Raw genomic sequence first — 20,310 nt, forward strand, 5'->3', positions numbered from 1 at the left:
ATGACACATGTGCAGAAGGCCCCTCCCCCCTTGCTGTATCTACAGTGGAGGGCTATATATAGACTGTGTATTTGGCTTGCCTGTACAGACCTTGGCGGGGTTAAAGCAAGTGGGTCCTTAGGGGGCAAGAGCATACCCCTTCTGAAAAGAGGGAAATATGGTAATTTATGGAAAACCACAAGGAAGACATCTTTAATTTCTGGTAAAATATGTAAATTATTGCTACCTTCAGTTAATGTGATTCTGAGTGTCTACTGTAGGATGTGTTGTAATTTTCCTAATATGCCATTATTTGCATTCCTATATTCAATACCATATATATAGAGTTCTGTTTGATTCTCTAAGCCAATTGACTAAAGCAGCCCTGCAGCAGAGCATCATGGGAAAGTGTCAGTACATAATACACTGGAAAATGTATTTGATTAATGAATTAATGGAAGATGCTACCAGATGTATATTGCCTTGTTTTTTGTTAGTGCTTAAATGAAACACATGACAAGAGCTAAACAAAGCATAAAAAATAACGTTCATGGACCTTAGGACTTATCTGGCACATAAACTGCATCACTAAGACACAATCATTACACAATCCATAAGGGGCACTTAATGTTCTCTTGAAGAAAAGAATCAAAGTTTGACTGTGTTCTGTTATTCAACTGTATACTAGTATCATTTCACCTGTACATTTAATTGGCACTATTTTTTCCTCCCAAAAAAATTAAATATTTCAAATGTGACCCCTGGTTGAGCTTGCTAGGCAACAAGCACATGGGCCTTTCTCAGAAAGAGAAAAGAAACACTTGGTGCATCCAAACATATACTCTCACCGTCCTTATTTCATTGTTTTTATGTGTTTTCCCAGAAAACCACCCTGCCTCCCCCCCCCCCCCCTTTATAAACATTGTTTTAATATGCTTTTTGTTTGTGAAGTCCTGTGTGTGCTGGTGACAAGCAGTGGCAGAAGTGTCCCAGGTGATGAAGGACAGTGCAGTCAGTCACAAACGGGGACCAGAGTCAGGACACCAGACCAGGACACAACAACAAATCACCTTCAGCTACAAAACTACAAAACAGTGCAACGTTAACGTCGATGAACGAATCTCCTGTACACGGTTAAATCTCTCCACAGGAAAAGTATAGTGCAAATCTGGACTGGTCTACTGGGTTGCTGGCGATCACCATTCTCCAACAGCTAGTGTGGGATTCACAGCTATTGCAGACGAAAAAAAAACGACATTGGCGACCTACTTTCGGACATCCACTTTCCATTTCTGTTCTTTGTCTGTGTGTGAGACTTTGCACGTGTCCACCAGACTGTGTGCGTGTCTGTGTGTTGTAATTTTCACCTTGAGGAGGCTTCCATGTCATGTGACCCCCCAGGACGTCCTGTGAAATTGGACACCGGGCCCATCTTGGGAGTCTCACTTCCTGGGCAACTCAACAGAGCTCCCCTATGCTGCAGTTTACTTGTGCAAGGAAAGCCATTAGAGCTCTGCCCTTGACCGTGACTTAGACAAACAGACGCTGCTGGGAGTCGGTCTGACGAAGATGACGGGTTGTCTGAAGCTGTCCACCACGTTCCCAGCTGGGGTCCCCATTCTTACTTCCTGCTTCCTCCATCTCTTGGCACAGTTACGCCTTACGCTGGAGAGGAAACATGATGCTGCCCAGGTCCCACTCAAGGGCAAACCATCTCCATACCTAAGTAGAGAGAGAAAAGACACAAAAAGCTAAGACACAGGCTTTCCCCTCTCATACTATTTTAATCAGGAATAAATAACCCAGACAATAAGCGTGACCACATAACCTCTGTCAGTCTGGATTTATTGGCCGATGGCACCGCCTGGCTGCCACGTTGTCAAAAAACTGCTAACGCCTGTCTGCGCGCTGTCCCTACGTTCTCCTCCGAGACCCACGATTTCCTTCTGTTTCATTCAGTGTGCCATGCATTAGTTGGCAGTAGTGTGGCATAGTGGTAAGGAGCGGGGCTTGTAACCGAAAGTTTGCTGGTTTGATTCCCCACTGGGGTGCTGCTGCTGTACCTGTGGGCAAGGTACTTAACCCAGAACTGCCTCAGTAAATATCCAGTTGTATAAATGGATAACATGAAAAAACTGTAACCTATGTAAATTGCTCTGGATAAGAGTGTCTGCTAAAAGACAATAATGTAATGTAAATCGTATTTAATCATTTATGTATGCAGATTTAAAAACTGTATCGGTTCACAGTGAGTGAGACACCCAGCAAGCTTCATTTAAATGCATAAATCTCGATTGTTTCATTAGTCTCTTTGTCTTAAATCAAGTTGAAGTTACATTAATCAGATCTGTCCAGTGCTTCTGTCCAAGCAAAATGCAGTGTTCCCAGAGAATTCATAGCAGTGCTGCTGCATACATTAGGCATGTGTGTCACTGCTTCTGCTTGGCAGGAACTATGGGAAAAACGCAGCGTTCCAGCCGGGACAGGCTTGCCACAACACGTTCGATCGAATCGCGCGGATGGTGTACGTGTCGGCAGTGTACCAAGACCCCCTGTTTACCTGCCTGGAGGCGTCAGAGAGGATGGGGGGAGGAGAGGGGGGCTTATTTGGGGACTGGAGGGAAGGTCACCGGCACTTCGAGGGCCGGCTCTAATTGATTAGCAGCCTGCACTCCCAAGGGGGCAAACGGGTGGCAGAGAGGAGAGAGGAGGATGACAGGCATGTGGGAGAGAAGAGAGGGGAGAGGGGAGAGGAGAGAGGAGTAGGGAGGAGAGGAAGAGAGAAGGATAGGGAAGTAGAAGAGAGAGAGTGGAGGAGAGGAAGAGAGGGAAGGAGAGGAGAGTGAGGAGAGGGGGGGGAGTAGCAGAGAGAGAGGGGAAGAGAGGAGGAAAGCAGAGAAGAGAAGTGGGGAGAGGAGAAAAGAGCAGAAGAGAGGAGCAGATGAGACAGGAGGAGAGAAAGGAGAGGGAATGAGAGGAAGAGAGGAGCAGAGACAAGCGTTGAGAGGAGAGCAGAGGACGGAGTCTGGCTTTTCTTTAGCTAGTCTGCACCCATTCTCTCGTGGCTCTGTGGTATCTTCCTCATCTCAACCTGGCCAAATCTGGGTCGATGTTTTTCAGCCTTACTTTATTACGCTCAGCTGCAACAAAAGGACAGAGGGCACACTCCTGTCTCTCCAGTGTACAGGGAGAGAACGGCGAGCTGTCCTCTCTCCGCCAGCTGAGCGTCACCGCGGAAACACAAGCCCAGCAGCTACAGCAGGGAGAACTCTCCCTTTCACAGCGATCCTGTGAGGTCTGTCTCAACCCGAAACACTCAGTTTACCACTGTGACAGACGATACTGAAACTTCTGCCTCACTCACTGGTTTGTGCAAGTCCGAGGGGATTAGCTAAAGGCAAAGCTGTTATTCATCTTCTGCTAACACATGAAGTGTTAACCCTGATGCAACATCGGCTCGGCACTGAGGGAATGTCACGTGTTTAGTTAGAAAACCCTCAGGGCTGCTGTAATGTCACTTTTTACTACATCATCAGGTTTTACCATCATATCATAATAATAATGCATGATTTACTGTATCTGCATGTATCATGAAATGACACTACAGTATCTGTTTTAACAGAGGGGGCCCACCAACATCACATGTACACACATGCATGCGTGCGTACATGTACACACACACACACACACACACACACACACACACACAGAGTTCAGCTGCTGCTTACAGTACCTCTGAGACCTCCTGACTCTTCATCCTGGGCTCTGCCTGTGCTCTCTGGCGCCCCCTATGTCCTGGTGCAGTTCACAGACAGGGCTTGCTCACAGACCGTGAAGGTGTCCGATCTCACAAAAAAAGGGAGAAAGATCTGGACAAGGACTGTCTAGGAAGCCGGGCGGTCTGTCACAGGTTAAGGGAGTTTGCTAATACTGACCGGTGTGGGGGTAATGCTCAGCCCATGGGTTGATCTGTTGGGTTGGTCCACGAAATGGGGGGTAGGGGGGGTGGAGTCAGTGGGTGGGGTTTGGGGGTGATGGTGTCTGATTTCTCCAAGAGAGCCTGAGTTCCAGTGCTTGAGAGGAAACGGCTGTGAATCAGGCAGAAACAGGGCGTGGCCTTCACCACTGACGTGACTTAGACTCCGTTAGCAGAGCTATCCAGCCCGAGGACCCCGCCGGCTGCCACACGTGTCAGGGTAGTTACGTAACTTCCTCCCCCCGCCCTGCGTCCCGCCAGTGTACTACTCTTCTCAGGACTCCCATGATCCTAGAGTCTCCACTGTGCTCCATGAGTCCAGGCCTGTCCTTCCCCCACAGCGGCAGCCTGCCCCCCCCCAACGAACGCAACCCCATCACCCCCCATTTCATGCCTGTCCAAGGAGAATCCAGCTCCCAACCCCCCAGCCCTCCCCAGGAAGACGCAGTGAAACAGGTTTACAAAGAAAAAAAGTGCATCCTGACAATTAATACTGGTGTCCATGCCGAAACGGCATCGTATTCGCTTGACTTGGAAATACAACACTTTTACAAAGCAGTGCTGGCTTACGTTTCTGTAGCTCCTTTTTGCTGCGAGCCATCGCCATTAACGGCTTGGTAGTGTCAGTCATTGAGCGCTGTTAGTTTGGGTTGCCTCTTTCATCAATGTCACTATTTACATACTTTACAATAAAAATATTCAGAAAAAGCAGGTGGGGAGGGTTGTGTTTTTCTGTCAGGTAATCCACCCTTTGTCCCCAAGGTGTTGTGCCGGCCATCTGTGTGCTCGCACAGCGAGACCACGCTTGACAACTGACGCTGTCCCAGGTGAGCGCTCCTCCTCATCCTCGAAAGGGCAGGCAGTGGGATGGGCTGTTTCAGTCCCATCAGCCCTTTCTTTCTGGGGTTGTTACGTAGGCAACGGCCCACTTCTGTCCAACACAGAGGCATTCGTCAGCCTGTCTGATGGTCGGCCCATTTCTGATCACTCTCATGGTCACTTGTTCTCTGGGTAATTATTCACAGAAGGTCGACAGCACGGTAAGTGCCATACTCTGCTGAGGTAGATGTGTTTTGTATTTTTGGCTGCGTGGACAGCCATTGAAAAGGGTAGCGTCCCTCTCTCACTCATTCGCTCGCTCACTTGCTCACTGACTGAGTAAGCACCTCCCCCAAACCAACTGTAGTACCTTTGTCTCTCCACTAGGTGGGGGTCTTAATAAGGGGATCCATCAAAGCCATGGCAGCTCCTGACAAGTGCCTGATGTTGCTCATGTGAATATTAATTTACAATTCTAATGTCCCTTTTTCAAAGATTCCAGGATTTAGCTTTGAATCTTTCCCTAGCAAGTCCATGCCAATGCATATTATAATGCCTGGGTTTAGTACCATCCCACAATTAGACCTGAAAATGCACAGGCCACCAATCTGCTGAGTTCAATCTTGGGAAAGTTGCAGGAGCACTGGATTAGGATAGCGGTAAGGCCGTCAGGCCCTCAGGCACGCAGTAAGACCTCCCCACCACAGGGGGCGCTGCAGGGGAGCGGGAGCTACACGGAGCTCTCATCCGGCTTGGTGACTAGCTGGTTGTGCTTCCTCTTCTCCAGGATCCTGTTGAGCTCCTCGGTGAAGGAGTAGTACAGCGGGGAGGCAGTCTCCGGGTCGGCCTGGCGCAGCAGCATGTAGCTGTTCCCGTTCATCTTGCGCAGGACGCTGGGGAGGGTCGCCGACAGCCCATTGACATACTCGGAGGACGGCAGGGGCGGGGGGAGGGGCAGCGGGGGTGCCGGAGGGGGCGAGTCCTTGTTGGGCGAGGCCTGGCCCTCCCCCGGCACGATCTGCAGGTGCCCGTCGGGAGCGTCCTCCCGCCTTCCGTTGCAGTGGCTGGAAATGGTCTTCAGCTCCATGTGCGAGCTCCTCTTCCTCTCGGGCCGGGCTCCGCCCCCCTGCAGGGAGCACTTCCTGCCCGGCCGCTGGCCCTGCACGCAGAAGGCCATGTAGAGCAGCACCACTGTCAGCACCAGGCACATGCCCCCGAGGATCACCACCAGCGAGATGTACATGGCCTCCATGTTGCGGTAGGTCTGGAATTCGGGCCCCGCGGGCAGAGGGGCGGGCGGGGACGGCGGGGAGGGGAGGGGCTGCTCGGTGGGGCTGCTGGTTGGCGGAGGGGCCATGGAAGTGGCGGCCGTGGTCGTCGCCATCGTCGTCGGCAACCTCATCGTCATCGTCGTGGGTGACCTCGTCATCGTCGTGGGCGACCTCGTCGTCGTCGTCATGGCGACAGGAGGCGGATTCGTGGGTGGCAGCGGGGGCAGGTCGGGGCGGACCCACACAGTGTAGCTGGCCACGAGGACACGGACGCCGTTCTCCACGGCGAAGCAGCGGTACCGCCCGCTCTGCTCGGGTCGCGCCCCGATGACCAGGAGCCCGTCGGTGCCGACCCGGTACCCGGAGTCCAGACCGTATCCCTCCAGCTGCCGACCGTCCAGCGTCCACTGCGGGGTGGCCAGGTTGGAGCGCTGCTCGCATTGCAGGAGCACGTCATCGCCCTCGGCGACAGAGCGCGTGCGGTGGGCTGCCATGTCTGAGAGGGGGAGGGGGAGAACATGTCAGCACACATACCCCGGCCCCTTCCTCATCCCTTTCCCCACCCCCCTCCAATCAGAGTAACACTCCACCACTGGAAGAGTGTGGGATGCTGCTTTCCAAATCAAATTACTGTTCTCACAATCACCCAGGTCTTTTTTTTAATATCGCCATATTGTTATTCATAATTCATAAAGCCTGTGTAGGTATTAGGCTATTCCCTGCAATGCATATTCTGAATGCTAACAACTTCAGACCTTATAGTGATAAGTGGGAGCTGTTATTAAAATGTGTTCATGTGGGAGTATGTGTGTGTGTGTGTGTGTGTGTGTGTGTGTGTGTGTGTGTGTGTGTGTATGTGTGAGTGGGCAGGTGCAGGTGCTGGGGGGTGGGGGATAAGAAATGTCTATTTTAGTTTAGTCTAGTTAGTTAGTCTATTTGAGTTCTCAATGTCTCTAGGTGGACGAATTTTCAGTAGTGCTTCCTGGTGTGTAATCAGAGTAAAGTGGGCCTGTGGAGGTTCTCTGATTGCTGTAGTCTGGGGCCAGCTGGTCATGTGACTCCTGGGAGAGAGGAACAGCAGGTGCGTGTACCTTCGCCTGCGCTGGTCTCACAGCCCGTGTTCCCATTCATCACATCCTGAGTGAGGCCGGACCTGCAGGGAGAGCCAGGACAGACTATCAGGCTGTTTCCAGACCTGCTGAGCCTCACACACACATGCACACACACAGTACAACACACACACACGCACACATGCATGCACAGACACACAGACACACACACACACATACACATATGCACACATGCACACACACTTACATACAGGTGCAAACACGTGTGCATGCACATACACACACACACACTCATGTACACAAAAACACATACATACACTCACTGTATGCTCATGCACACACATGCACACACACACACTCACATATACTCAAACAGACACACACAAACAAACACACACATACTCAGCACTTTTCAGAATTCCCATTCAGAAGCACTACCTACTCTCAGGCTGTTTCCCAATTTCCTCCTCCATACTCATAAAGACACCCACACACTCCCACACACTCATTCAGACACAGACACAGACGTATTGCCATGCACACACCCACACACACATTCACAGGCACTGATTAAGTACATCTACAAATATTATCACAGATGGCAAACAGTAAAACAAGATGATGAGTCATGATACATCATAACAGGCATAAAAATATGACTCGCACATGTATAGAGCACACGAGGTTCACATACAGGAAACCTACTGTGTATAGTCAGACTCTCAGTAAAACAGATGAAAAATCACTTACACAAGCAGACATCTACAGCAGAAATGCAGGTAAAAAAAAGCTGAAGCTTTATGAGATGCGGTTTAAGATGAAGCTGAAGCTTTAGGAGATGAGGGTGTGGATAAACCTGAAGCTTTAGTAGATGCAGGTTTACGATAAAGCTCATGCTTTAGGAGGTCCAGGTTAAGATTACACTGAAGCTTTAAGAGATACAGATTAAGATAAAGATGAAACTTTAGTAGATGCAGGTTAAAGTTTTCTGTAGTAAATGAGGTGAGATCCACAACCCCCATCGCGGGTGTGACCATTACCCAGTTTCTCTTCGCTCACCTGTTCGCCACCGACGCCACCTCCACACATCCCGTCCCATCCCAGGCGCAGAAGGGGTCCCGCGCGAAGATGCAGTCGAAACAGGAGGCGTACCTGCCACAGGAGGACAGGGGCAGCTGGAGGACCCCAGAGGGGGAGCCCACATAGATGCTCCTCTGTGGTTTGGAGAGGGGGGTTTGGGGGTGAGGGGCACAAGAGGAACATTCAAGGAACAGAATCAATGCGAGCACTATGTATTTTATCTTCTTTTTTGACTGTTACACTAATCATTCACTTTTGCTAATATGTGGACTGACAGCTGTACAGTGTGAGTATATACTTGACTGGAGGGTATAGATACATTTCCTGTGTGTATGTGTGACTGTGGGGGTATATAAACTATTACATTACATTACATTATATTCATTTAGCAGACACTCTTCTCCAGAGCGACTTCCAGCACAACAGAACATATGTATCCATTCACGTAGAATGAGCAACAGCAACAAACTATAAACTGATTTATGTATATATATTACAGTGAAGAGTATGTAGAGTCCTCTGTTGTTATATGTGTATAAGGGATATATACATTGCCCTGTGAGTGTATTTCACTGGGACTCAGGTATTGTCATGTATGTCACATGTATGTCACTAAGTACAGATATTGTCCTATAGTGTGCATGCATATGGCTTGAGGGCGTTGAAAGTACCCTGTTTGCTCATGTGTATGGTGCATAGGTACTGTTCATTGGTGTATATGTTACTGACAGCAGGGTATACTAATTTCCTCAGTAAAAATATAACGTGTTATAACAAATGCAAGCTGTGTCGCACTGGAGCATCTGAGCATCTGCTCAGCACCTGTATGTAAGGTGGCGTGAGTCTGCAGGTGTGTGTACCTGTGTTTGGGAGATGACCATGCTGTCAACCGGCTGGGGCTCCTCGTACAGCTGCAGCTCCTCGATGATGTGCACCTGACCTTTGACCTCGACAGCCTTGTGCAGCCAGCCCTCGTCTGCAGAGAGAAGCCCACCTCAACATTCTCTCAATGTTCTCATAATGCTCTCCTGATGATTCAGTAAGCATTCACAAAAAAACACATTCAGGTTGCCATTATGAGTGCGAGTTTTAGTGGCGTTAGCAATCATCACAATGACCTGCCGCCATTATGGAAGCGCACCTGAATCAAACACCATTGACTGAACTCTGCACGCTGTGCTCCACTCATAAACAATATAAACGCCCTATTCCAAAATAACCTCTGTTTCTAAAACAGGCAAACAAAAGAGAACCTGTTCCCCTCACTCATTAATCATCCATCACATTCACAAAGCCACAGAGATCAGCGATTACTGCCCACCTGCTGTAAACAGACCTCAGTAACTCCCTGTGGCTCTATAGAGACAGCCGACCAAGGGACGCCAAACGTACCTGTCCCAATGAAAAGCATGTCGTACTGGACCCCGTCGAGGGCGGAAACCCTGTGCACTGCGATCCTGGTGTAGTCCACGCTCCTCTTGAACAGCAGGGGGCGCTCTCCAAGGGGGCGCACCTGCTGGAACACCAGCGGGTGCCTCCGGGCGAAGTTGAGCACATTGTCGGGCAGGTCGAAGGACGAGTTGAAGCCTCGGGCTCGGAGTTGGTTTGTGATGCACTGGGGGGGGGGGGGGCACAAAGGAGAGAGGGGTGTCAGTACAGGGGACAGTGTACAGAGAACCCCTGAGAAGGGACAGAAAAGGCCTTGATACTCAAGTTTTACACTGCCGGTTAGCTCTAGTTTTACATTTACACTACATTCATTTAGCAGATGCTCTTAAATTAGACTGAAATGAACAACAGTGTCAGATCAGGCTAACAACATTTCCAGACCATTGAGTTTGAGCATAACATCATTCAAGCCCTACCACAAGTTAACTTCAGCTAATCTGAAGCTAAACTGCCTAGAAAACTAAGAGAAAACAAGGACATACACTGCCATACATCACACAGTCTCTAGAGTGTACCGGCGGGGGGGGGACTCAAAGTTCAAAACTTCAGGGGAGAATCACCTTCTGTTTGAGTAAGTAAAGGCTTCTGTCCAAATCATGCAAGAACCCACGTTTTTTCCCAAGGCTAAAAAAAACAATTTCTCACTCCAAACTGACATTTACTTACTGAAAGCAATGAATGATTCAACCGGGAAAAAGGATTAAAAGGAAATTAAAAGGAACTTTACTGTGTAGAGCTGACTGTGCCAACATCCCCCTGTTTCTTTCAGAAATGACCTCATGTAACCTCCATAGGTACTGCAGCGTTTGATAAGTTTCCAGCTGACAGACATTGCCTGATCGGTTTTTGGCAGTCGAATCTTGAAAACATTATTTCAGGTTAAATGTCAGCAGTAATGGGTTTCCGTGACCTATGACCCTTCTGTTTGAATTGAAGCTGCTTTTCTAGAATGTTCTCGCCTCCCTGTCCCACTCATTCATCATTGTTTCCATCTGTACCCACTGTATCCCAGGATCCCTTGTCTGAGATACTGCTTCCAGACCTCAATCGCTTCATCTCAGGAGACCTGACTCCATTTTTTTGGGTAGAATCAGTTACGGGACACCAAGATAACACCTGCTTTATCACACAGATCAGGTGGGGAGGCGCCACAGTCTGTAGGGGGGGGCAGTGTTCTAGAACATTCTAGAGCCTCACCGAGCCGGGCCTGGGTTCTGGAACCTTCCCAGTGTATTCTGCCCATCTCTGCGGGGAGTCTGGGTTCTCCACGTAGGGCCCCTCGAAGGCCTTCTGCACATCCATGATTGAGTAGCGGCAGACAGCCGACGCTTTGACATTTTTCCTTTTAAAAAAAAAAACGAGAAAAAAAAACAGAAAAGGTTAGGGTTAATAATTCTACAAACTGACAGCAGAGTGAGGTTGTCATGCCAAGCGAAACCCGCCACCCAGTATGCATTTCAAACACTACACTGACGCACGGTCCACACTGACACTGGAATTATACACAAACAGAGGGAGGGAAATTCCAGAAAAACTCCTCATAGAATGGAGGACCGGGGAAAAGGAGGTGGTTTTGGTGGCAGTTTAACGTCTCGGGCTTTTGTTATTTTGACCATTTTGTCTTCTGCAGGTGTGGGGGAAAGTCATTATTATTGTTATTATTATTATTATAATTATAATAAATTAGTAGTAGCCGTAGTGGTAGTAGCATTTATCAATGATGTCACCTCAATGAAAATGCTAACAGTCCTTGGCTTTCCATTGCAAACTCCCTGCTTTAACTGTCTCCCCCAGGGGAGGGCTGCTGTGACATAGCTGCGCTATCACTCTCTTCCTTGTGGGTAAAGAGCGAGACCGCTGACAGGACCCATCTCCTCCTCTGTGCTCGTGTTTGTTTCTGTCACTCAGAGCCCCTGCTGTGGGCACCCTGCGGGTGAAAGGAACCACCTGTGCCCTCAAGGTGAGATCAACCACAGGACAGACTGTTCCAGGAGCGGCTGGCTTGTCCCGCTGAGTTCCCCGGCGTGCCGAACCTGTCTACAGCCCCCTCCCCTCCAGGTGTGTCTGGGCATGTCCCTGTCTTGCACGTGGCATTACCAATGACATGACATTACATAAGAACAGGGCTGTGTCACCCCAGTCACAAGCCCTGAGCTCTCACTGACAGAGGGAGGCAGGGGACAGATACAGCGCGCAAGAGCGAGGGAGAGAGAGGCAGAGGGAAAGGAGGTGAGACAGGGTGAGAGAGAGGGAGAGAGCCGGGGGGAGAGAGAGGGAGAATGAGAGAGAGAGGGAGAAAGTGAAACAGGGGGGCGAGACGGGGGAGTCAGACAGAAAGAGAGAGAGAAAGTGAGAGAGGGACAGGGGGAGAGAGTGAAAGAAAGAGAGGGAGAGAGCGATTAAAATAAGAGTCAGGTATGAGAAAGAGAGAGAGCAAGTGTTAGAGAGGAAGAGGAGAGAGACAAGGAAAGAGCTGGGAGGAAAACTGAGTATGAGCTGGAGAGAGAGACAGGAAGAGAGAGAGAAAGGATGATAAAAATAAGAACCAAATGAGAGAGAGATGGTGCAAGTGTTGGAGAAACAGGAGGGAGAGAAGGAGGGAAAGATTTGAGCTGGGTATGAGAAAGAGAGAGTGAGCGAGAAACTAGAGGTAGAGAGGGAGGGAGAGATAGAGACATAAGAGTGATAGAAATAGGTGAGGGGGAGAGAAAGAGAGAAGCAGAGGGAAAGGGAGAGATAGAGATAGAGATATAAGGGTGGTTGAGAGATTGGAGTGAGAGAGAGAAAGAGAGAGAGAGGGGGAGAAGGGGGGAAAGAGCTGAGTGACAGACAGAGAGAGTTGTGGGGGCTCCTCCTTGCTGACTCACTGCCACCTGATCTTTAGAGGTTAATGCAGATAGAGTGGCATGACATTGCATTTCAGAGTACCCACCCACACACATACTAAACACCACACACACACACAATATATTATACACTGCACACACAAAAGTACACAAACACACCCACAAATACACCACACACTAGACTTGTACACATACAAACACACACTCATGTAGAAACACACATAGACACATACACAATCATACACACAAAACTACATATGCACTTCACACAGATTCATATAAACACACACATACTCATATGGACACACACACAAACACACAGATGTGACTGTGATCTGTGCCACCTTCCTCCTCTGACGCTGTTGTTTCCCTCTATGGCAGGAAGCCATGCCCGGCAAGGCCTACATGACCAGCTCTCCCCGGCTTCTCTGCTCTCTCTCTCGCTGACTTTCTCTCTCTCACACACAAGCAGGAGCCCCACACCCACCTCCCCTCATTGTCCCCATCACATCACTGTGATTTACCAGTGTCTGCATCTGAAACACACTGTGCCTGTTTCATCTGACCCTTGTGATGCATGCCCCCTAATGGATGAGCAGACCGCCACCGCCATCAATCAATATCTGTCGATAACTTTGTCTACGTATACAGAAAGCAAATACACAAACATGTTCTCATGTAAATGTTTTCAATAATTTTAGTGACCACCAAACTTGCCTAACTTTACATGCATCCAAAAAAAACATTTATTTGCTAGTCAAAGTGAAAGATGAACTTTGATTGAATCCAGACCTGATTCTTTACCTTATACCTTAACAAGAAAATAAAGCAAAAAACAAGGCAAAAATCCCTGGAGAATTAACACAGGTGCATTTTTAAGTTGTATTCTCATGGCAGAAGATCAACCACCACACCGCCGTAGGTGGGGAGCAAGCACAACACTGCATTAATTGTTTTTTCCTGTCAGATGGCACTAATGAGACGTAACTCATGAGGACTGGATACGCCTCCCTCTCCACACAGATACAGTCTCCGGGGGGGCAACGCTGTGATGAATAAAAGATGACACAGTGCCAGCAGGTGGGAACAGACTCCTCAGCTGTTTTATTACAGATACACTGCGGCAAGCACCAACACCCGCCCCCCCACACCTCCACAGAACTGGACCCTCCCTGAAGTCCAGAGGGGGGTCCAGAGAAAACGCTATAGTGGATCTGCACTGAATCCAGAGAAAGACTGTGCAGCACCATAGTGGATCTCTGCTGGATCCAAGGAAAGACTGTGTAGCACCATAGTGGATCTCTGCTGGATCCAAGGAAAGACTGTGTAGCACCATAGTGGATCTCTGCTGGATCCAAGGAAAGACTGTGCAGCACCATAGTGGATCTCTGCTGGATCCAGAGAAAAACTGTGTAGCACCATAGTGGATCTCTGCTGGATCCAAGGAAAGACTGTGCAGCACCATAGTGGATCTCTGCTGGATCCAGAGAAAGACTGTGTAGCACCATAGTGGATCTCTGCTGGATCCAAGGAAAGACTGTGCAGCACCATAGTGGATCTCTGCTGGATCCAAGGAAAGACTGTGCAGCACCATAGTGGATCTCTGCTGGATCCAGAGAAAAACTGTGCAGCACCATAGTGGATCTCTGCTGGATCCAGAGAAAGACTGTGCAGCACCATAGTGGATCTCTGCTGCATCCAAGGAAAGACTGTGCAGCACCATAGTGGATCTCTGCTGCATCCAAGGAAAGACTGTGCAGCACCATAGTGGATCTCTGCTGGATCCAGAGAAAGACTGTGTAGCACCATAGTGGATCTCTGCTGGATCCAGAGAAAGACTGTGCAGCACCATAGTGGATCTCTGCTGCATCCAAGGAAAGACTGTGCAGCACCATAGTGGATCTCTGCTGAATCCAGAGAAAAACTGTGCAGCACCATAGTGGATCTACACTGAATCCGATGAGGGGTCAGACTGTGACTGTGACTCGTGTTAGACATTAACTAGATCCAGTAATTAATAATGCAGTACTGTGTCATGCGGAACCTCCAATGGATCCCGTGAGGGAGGGACCTGGTAGTGCTGTACCAAAGCTCTGTGATGGGACCTAATAGCCTTGCTGCCACTGTGTTCACTGTAGGGATTGGAATCCATTGCTGACCAACTGGCTATTGCTATTCCTGTGTATTTCGACGTGGCAGTAAACCACCTTATTTATTCAAGTTGTGAAATTGTGTACATAATCACACTCCATATTTGACCAGTGGGAACAGGTTTTTTCCACAGTAATGTACATACTACACTAGTAATGTACATAATGTACTAGCTAGTCTGTTTTCTCCAAGCTGCAAGCCTAGAGGAATTTTACAGCATGGCACAAACATCAAACAAAACCTTTTGTGTGTGTATTGTGTAATATGACTCCAAACATGGCTTTGGTACCACGTTCTTTGCGATGGCAATGTTTTTCAGATGTTCCCCAACTGAATCCAGCATAGACTCCCCACTCTGAGCCTCACTGTGGTGTAAAATGTATACTCTCTGTGAATGCCCTCACACATCTTTCACAGTGTAACTGGAGAGTGACCCATGTGCCAGTAAAACGGCAACAGAAATGAATATACCTGCTTGTAATGCTCCCAAGTGAAAACTATTAAAATGGAAAAAACGGCAATGTTTCAACCAAGGAGGTCTTTCTTAAGACCTAGACATGGACCTGGGCCTGTTGAGGACCTTCGTGGTCCAAACAAGTTTTCACTCAGGAGAATCACAGAGGTTTACAGGTACATTCATTCCTATCGCATGTTATTTTTCAAAAACCTATTATCTGTGGAAACGTGTGAATGCTTGGACGTAATTTCTTTTAATCGGGTAAAAGAAGCGTCCACTGAGAGCCGCCCATCCTTGGGCCCCAAAAACTCCCATCAGGCCTCTGGGCGGGTGCGGCGGGGGTCTAATCCTCTTAAGGTGCAGCGGGCAGCTGTGCAGTGAGCGGCAGGGGCTCAGCTGGAGTGAGAGACGCTGGACTCGGCATGGTGGTTCTGGCCGGCTGCCCGGCTCACAGCACTGCTATGCGCGTGTGAGAATGAGTGTGTGTGTGTGCGTGTGTGTGGAGGAGGAGGAACCAGGAGCAGGGAGGATTTCAGGCAGAGGCTAAGAGCAGCCACCCAAATCTGCTAATTACAGCGAACGCATCTCTCCCCTGTGGATTAAGGGGAGGGTAGATGACTACCACAGGACTGCAGGATGAGCTGCTATTATACAGCAGGGCCCGGGAAATTAGGAGCCGACCCTGCAGGACTGATAGGGGGGGCTGCGAGAGAGAGCTGACTACGGGTTATTCTCCATCCCCACATTCAATTACATCTATCTGCTTCACAGGCACTCATATCAAGAGCAGCTGACAGTACAAAGCATATTACTTATTATCCATTTATGCAGCTGGAGAGTACCGTCTGTACGGCCGCAAATGTAGTGTCTCGCCGGGATTTGAACCTGTGACATCCTGGACGCCGGCCCATTTTCTAAACCGTGCCCCCGACACTCATTAAAAGCGTGGGCTTAGGTTAGCTAAACGTGAGTGATTTGTGTGAAAATGTGTGCATTTCTTAACAAATGTAAAACCTTCCCATAAAACTTAACATGTGACTCTATGTGACGAGGGTGCACATGAGGTGAGGTTCCACATCTAAGGCGATTCCCTTACAGTAACAAAAAATGTAAGATGTCCATGTTTTCTTTGTGGATCAGTGAGGGATGAAACAGAACTCTCTCCCACCTGTTGCTTTTCCACCTCGATGCTATCAGGCCCCAAACTGTGCATTACAATGACACACACTTACACCGGCCTACCTCCCCACCCCCTCTGCTGTGGCCCCACCTTCATCCTGTGAAACCCACCCCGCCCCCTCAGCCACCCAGCCCTGCCCCTCACCATTCCAGGCCAAAGACTCCGTAGAAGACGGTGCTCTGCGGGTCCCGCCCCTCCACCACAAAGACGCTGTGCAGGACGTTGAGGTGGAAGTCATAGTCGGGGATGGAGCAGACCAGCCGGGCCTTCAGGAAGGACGTCCACTTCCGCTGCAGGGTGCGCTGGCCTCCCCAGTCCCCCTGGTAGAAAAAGCCACAAAGGGATGGGGGTCAGAGACAGCCGCCAGAGAAACTCTACATACTGACAAGTATTTAGACAAAAATACTGACAACTGACAAGTCTACTTGTTGTGCTTTACACTGGAGGTTCTGTCTCTGCTATTGTTGGAGCTACGAATGCTCCGATTCGCTGGCTGACTGTGAACATTCTATAGGGGGCGTGGTCTACAAAAGAACATCCACAGCCATATCCTGCACAGCAATGCAGGGAGCAGCGGAACCTCCTCCTAGCAGCCAGAACATCCTGGATGGAGGATGGAATGTAGGAGCAGCGTACCTGTGCATATGAGATAATGTCTGTGCAGGTGCTACCTCTTTGTACTGACGCAATCCCAGCTCTTCTTGTCCTCAGCACAGTGCCTCAGGTGCTATTACAGTATGGGTGGCAGTGTAGAATGGCTGTAAGAAGCAGGGCTTGTAACTGAAACGTTGCTGTTTCAATTCCCCGCTGGGGCGCTGCTGCTGTACTCTTGGGCAAGGTACTTAACCCAGAATTTCCTCAGTAAACATCCAGCTGTATAAATAGATAACATCTAAAAATCGTGACCTATGTAAGTTGCTCTGGATAAGAGCGTCTGCTAAATGACAATAATGTAATGTAATGCTGTCCATTGCTGCAGCCAGGGAGGTTTATAAAGCAACAGAGAGCACTCAGTCCAAACCTTTTCACCAATGTTCGCCTCACTCCCCTCTTCACAAGTACAAGTGAATGCCTCCCTCAGAACAGCTGATGCAGAGGACTGGTGACAAAAAACAGGATGGGGCGGGAGGGATGATGACACTGTGCTTTCTCCTGCTACTGCTTTGCTACAGCATGGTTTACCAAACTGATGACCAAAGTGTGACTGCTTTTCTGAGCCTCTCCATAGCAGGATGACCACATGACGATCAGACCTCGCAAGCGCATTAAGCACAAAGCAATGTCTACAGAATGAGGTGATGCAGGGGGGCGGAGTCATCTCAAATTATAGCCCACCAATTCGTCCATCTCGTGATCCCTCTACCTCCACTCAGACCAGATAAAACGCTCACTGTGCTGAGTCTCCATTAGCACAGTCTGGCAGACTGTGAGTGCGAGAGTCTGGGCAGAGATTCCATTCGTCCTGCAGGAATGTGAGGATTTCGTTATCAGCGAGCGGGGAGATGCTGACATCGTGGGGAAACGGTGATAAACGCTTCTGCGAAAGACAGCACTTTCTAAACCAAAACATTTATGCTTCGGCTGACTGCAATCTTTTTTTAAGATTGCTGGATTAACCTTATAACCGTCTCCCTTCCACTCCTCCGTCTCTTTGATGCCAAAGTTTCACATTAGTGCAGTCAGCACCCACACATGCTGAGAACACCAGCTATCTTTACAAGGAGCAGACAGCTCAGGGACAGCCTCACCCACACACACACGCGCGCATGCAGGCAGGCAGGCACACAGGCACACATGTATGCTCACACACAAGCATAAACTCATACACACACATACACAAGCAAGTAGGTATTCAGATACACATGTGTAGTCACACACATGCACAAGCTCATACACAAATACATGCACACATGTAGCCTCACATGCACTCACTTGTGCAAAGACACAAAAATGCACATACAAACATTGTCACTCTATGGTGCCAACAGTGCATTATTTATTTTCTTTATAATCAGATTCCAGTCAGCGGAGCTGCGAGATTGCTGCATGTGTTTCTTATATCAAGCGAGGTTTGAAGCTGAACACCAGGACACAATCATCTGACACACTTAATTTAGAAGCAAACTTTTCCTGCTTCGTTCTTTTTTTTTTTTATATAAGTCCCGCTGCTAGAGCAATGCATCTCTCTTCATTTACGTCTCTGGTAATTGCTATTTCCCTCATGAAGCTATATCTAAGATTCAATCTACTAAGCCTCCCAAAATCTTCCCAAAACACTGTGCCGCAGTGCAGCACAGCACAACTGCAGCTCAGAATATCTCTGCAAACAGCACAGCGTGCTGCATGCCAGTCACATTCCACCAGCTAATCTGGAGAAGGACATTTTAGCCTTAACGATCATGCGCTCGCATCCTAGCCCTCAAATGCCATGTCAATAACACTTTTCCGTTCCTCTGTAATGCTGAAATCATTTGGAGTGAATACGCCTCTTCGCGAAGGCTAAATCTCCTCTCTGCGATTAAGCCCGTCACCCGGAGAGCGCTGGCACTGAGACCGGGGGGTGGAAAAGAGCACCCCCCTGAACTGGACGGGCTCCGAATGCACTCTCTCAATCGGGAGCTGTAATGAGACGGGGACAGGTGAGAGATTCCACCGGCATTGCTGATACGCACACAGGAGCGCTACACTAACGCCGCTCGCTCTTACTGAGCGCCCTGCTGGCTCCGCAGGTACTCGGCAGCTGCTGGCAGTGGGCACTGGTATAATCCGTATAAACGAGGCGGGAGACCAGCGGAGCGTGAGAGAGGGCCTGTGGGGGAATCATCTCCAGCCAGAAGCGCCTGCACCTCAGAGGGGAGGTGGAGAGGAGGGAAACGATGGGGGGGGAAGGCAGTGGAGGGGGAGAGGGGGGGGGTCAGGGAGATGGAGAGATGCGGGGGGAGGGGGTGGGGAATGGGGAGTCAGAGTGGTGGGGGTGGGCTGGATGGGGGAGGGACAGAAGGGGACATCGTGGGGGCACCGCCAAACGCCAGGTCTCCAGTCGCCTCGGCTTAACGCGGGTTCTACGCTGCGCAGATCTCCCATCGCTGTCGCGGCGGTCGCTGTCACGGGAGTGAGACCGTGCGCTTCAGACTGACACCTGCGCTCTGCGAGCTGGCCCAGCTTGGGGGGACCCCGCCGTGGCTCCTGCACCAGCCAGCCGTGAGCGAGCCACCTGACCTCATTCTCGGGGAGATGAATTCCCCGAGGACCCCAGATCGAGAGTGGAAATGAAAGGATGGCCATGGAAATCACCCACAGAAAAACAGAATGGAAAATTTTCTGATTTTCCAGGAACGGGTTCCCAGGCGTGGTTTTAGGCCGGGAATGGCTGATCCTGATTGGTCCCTTTTGCCCCAATGAAATGAGAGGTCTATGAATGGAGATAGAGTGCAGCCTGGGCAAGGAAGAGAGTGAATGGCTAATCCGCCTGGCAACAGTGGCAATGTGAAATCTACAAACAATCTCAGCTTGAGATGAGAGGACCTCAAGTGCATTCTGTACTCCATTTGATTCCAGAATTAAATTCTGAAGGACAAGTATTCTGTTTGATTTCAGATCTAAATTCTGAAGCGTGGGTGTTCCGTGTGATTCTGAAATAAAACCCTTTATATCTAAAATGCTGATCTGAAGAGCGAGGGCTCCTTCATATCAGAAGCCGGAAGCCTGCAATTTTGGGGGTGGCCATTGCTAAGTCACTCCCACCTTCACTGCCCTGGATGGAATCTTTAGGATCAATCATCACTGATGCACCTGACTGTAATCCGCCATTGACTCCTGCTCCAAGCCACATGAACGAATATGAATATATGAATATGTAATCCAAGAAAAGTAATCTTTTACTCTTCTACACATGCTTATTATTACAAAGTGGCAGTTAGGGGAACCTTCCATTTCATGAGAGAACCTTCCATGCAGGAGAGACTGTTGAGGATCATACATGGTTGGCCCTTTGCCTCCGATGTACAAATGGTTCCAGGGAAAGCCACATGA

The 20,310-nt window shown here is 49.3% G+C and overlaps 1 protein-coding gene across 1 annotated transcript in view; it reads right to left on the reverse strand.

The window, feature by feature from the left end:
- Window positions 1-888: 888 nt before the first annotated feature.
- Window positions 889-20,310, reverse strand: part of sema4gb (sema domain, immunoglobulin domain (Ig), transmembrane domain (TM) and short cytoplasmic domain, (semaphorin) 4Gb) — a 56,300-nt gene continuing 36,878 nt past the window's right edge. The window contains exons 9-16 of the mRNA XM_036523737.1: window positions 16,423-16,598; window positions 10,842-10,986; window positions 9,588-9,810; window positions 9,056-9,171; window positions 8,175-8,329; window positions 7,137-7,198; window positions 3,713-6,541; window positions 889-1,701 (exon numbers count right to left, since the gene is read on the reverse strand). Coding sequence (XP_036379630.1) covers window positions 5,505-6,541; window positions 7,137-7,198; window positions 8,175-8,329; window positions 9,056-9,171; window positions 9,588-9,810; window positions 10,842-10,986; window positions 16,423-16,598 — 1,914 coding nt within the window. The 3' untranslated portion in view covers window positions 889-1,701; window positions 3,713-5,504. The remainder of the gene's footprint in view (window positions 1,702-3,712; window positions 6,542-7,136; window positions 7,199-8,174; window positions 8,330-9,055; window positions 9,172-9,587; window positions 9,811-10,841; window positions 10,987-16,422; window positions 16,599-20,310) is intronic.

The sequence above is a fragment of the Megalops cyprinoides genome, chromosome 1, assembly GCF_013368585.1.
Source record: "Megalops cyprinoides isolate fMegCyp1 chromosome 1, fMegCyp1.pri, whole genome shotgun sequence".
Lineage (NCBI taxonomy): Eukaryota > Metazoa > Chordata > Actinopteri > Elopiformes > Megalopidae > Megalops > Megalops cyprinoides.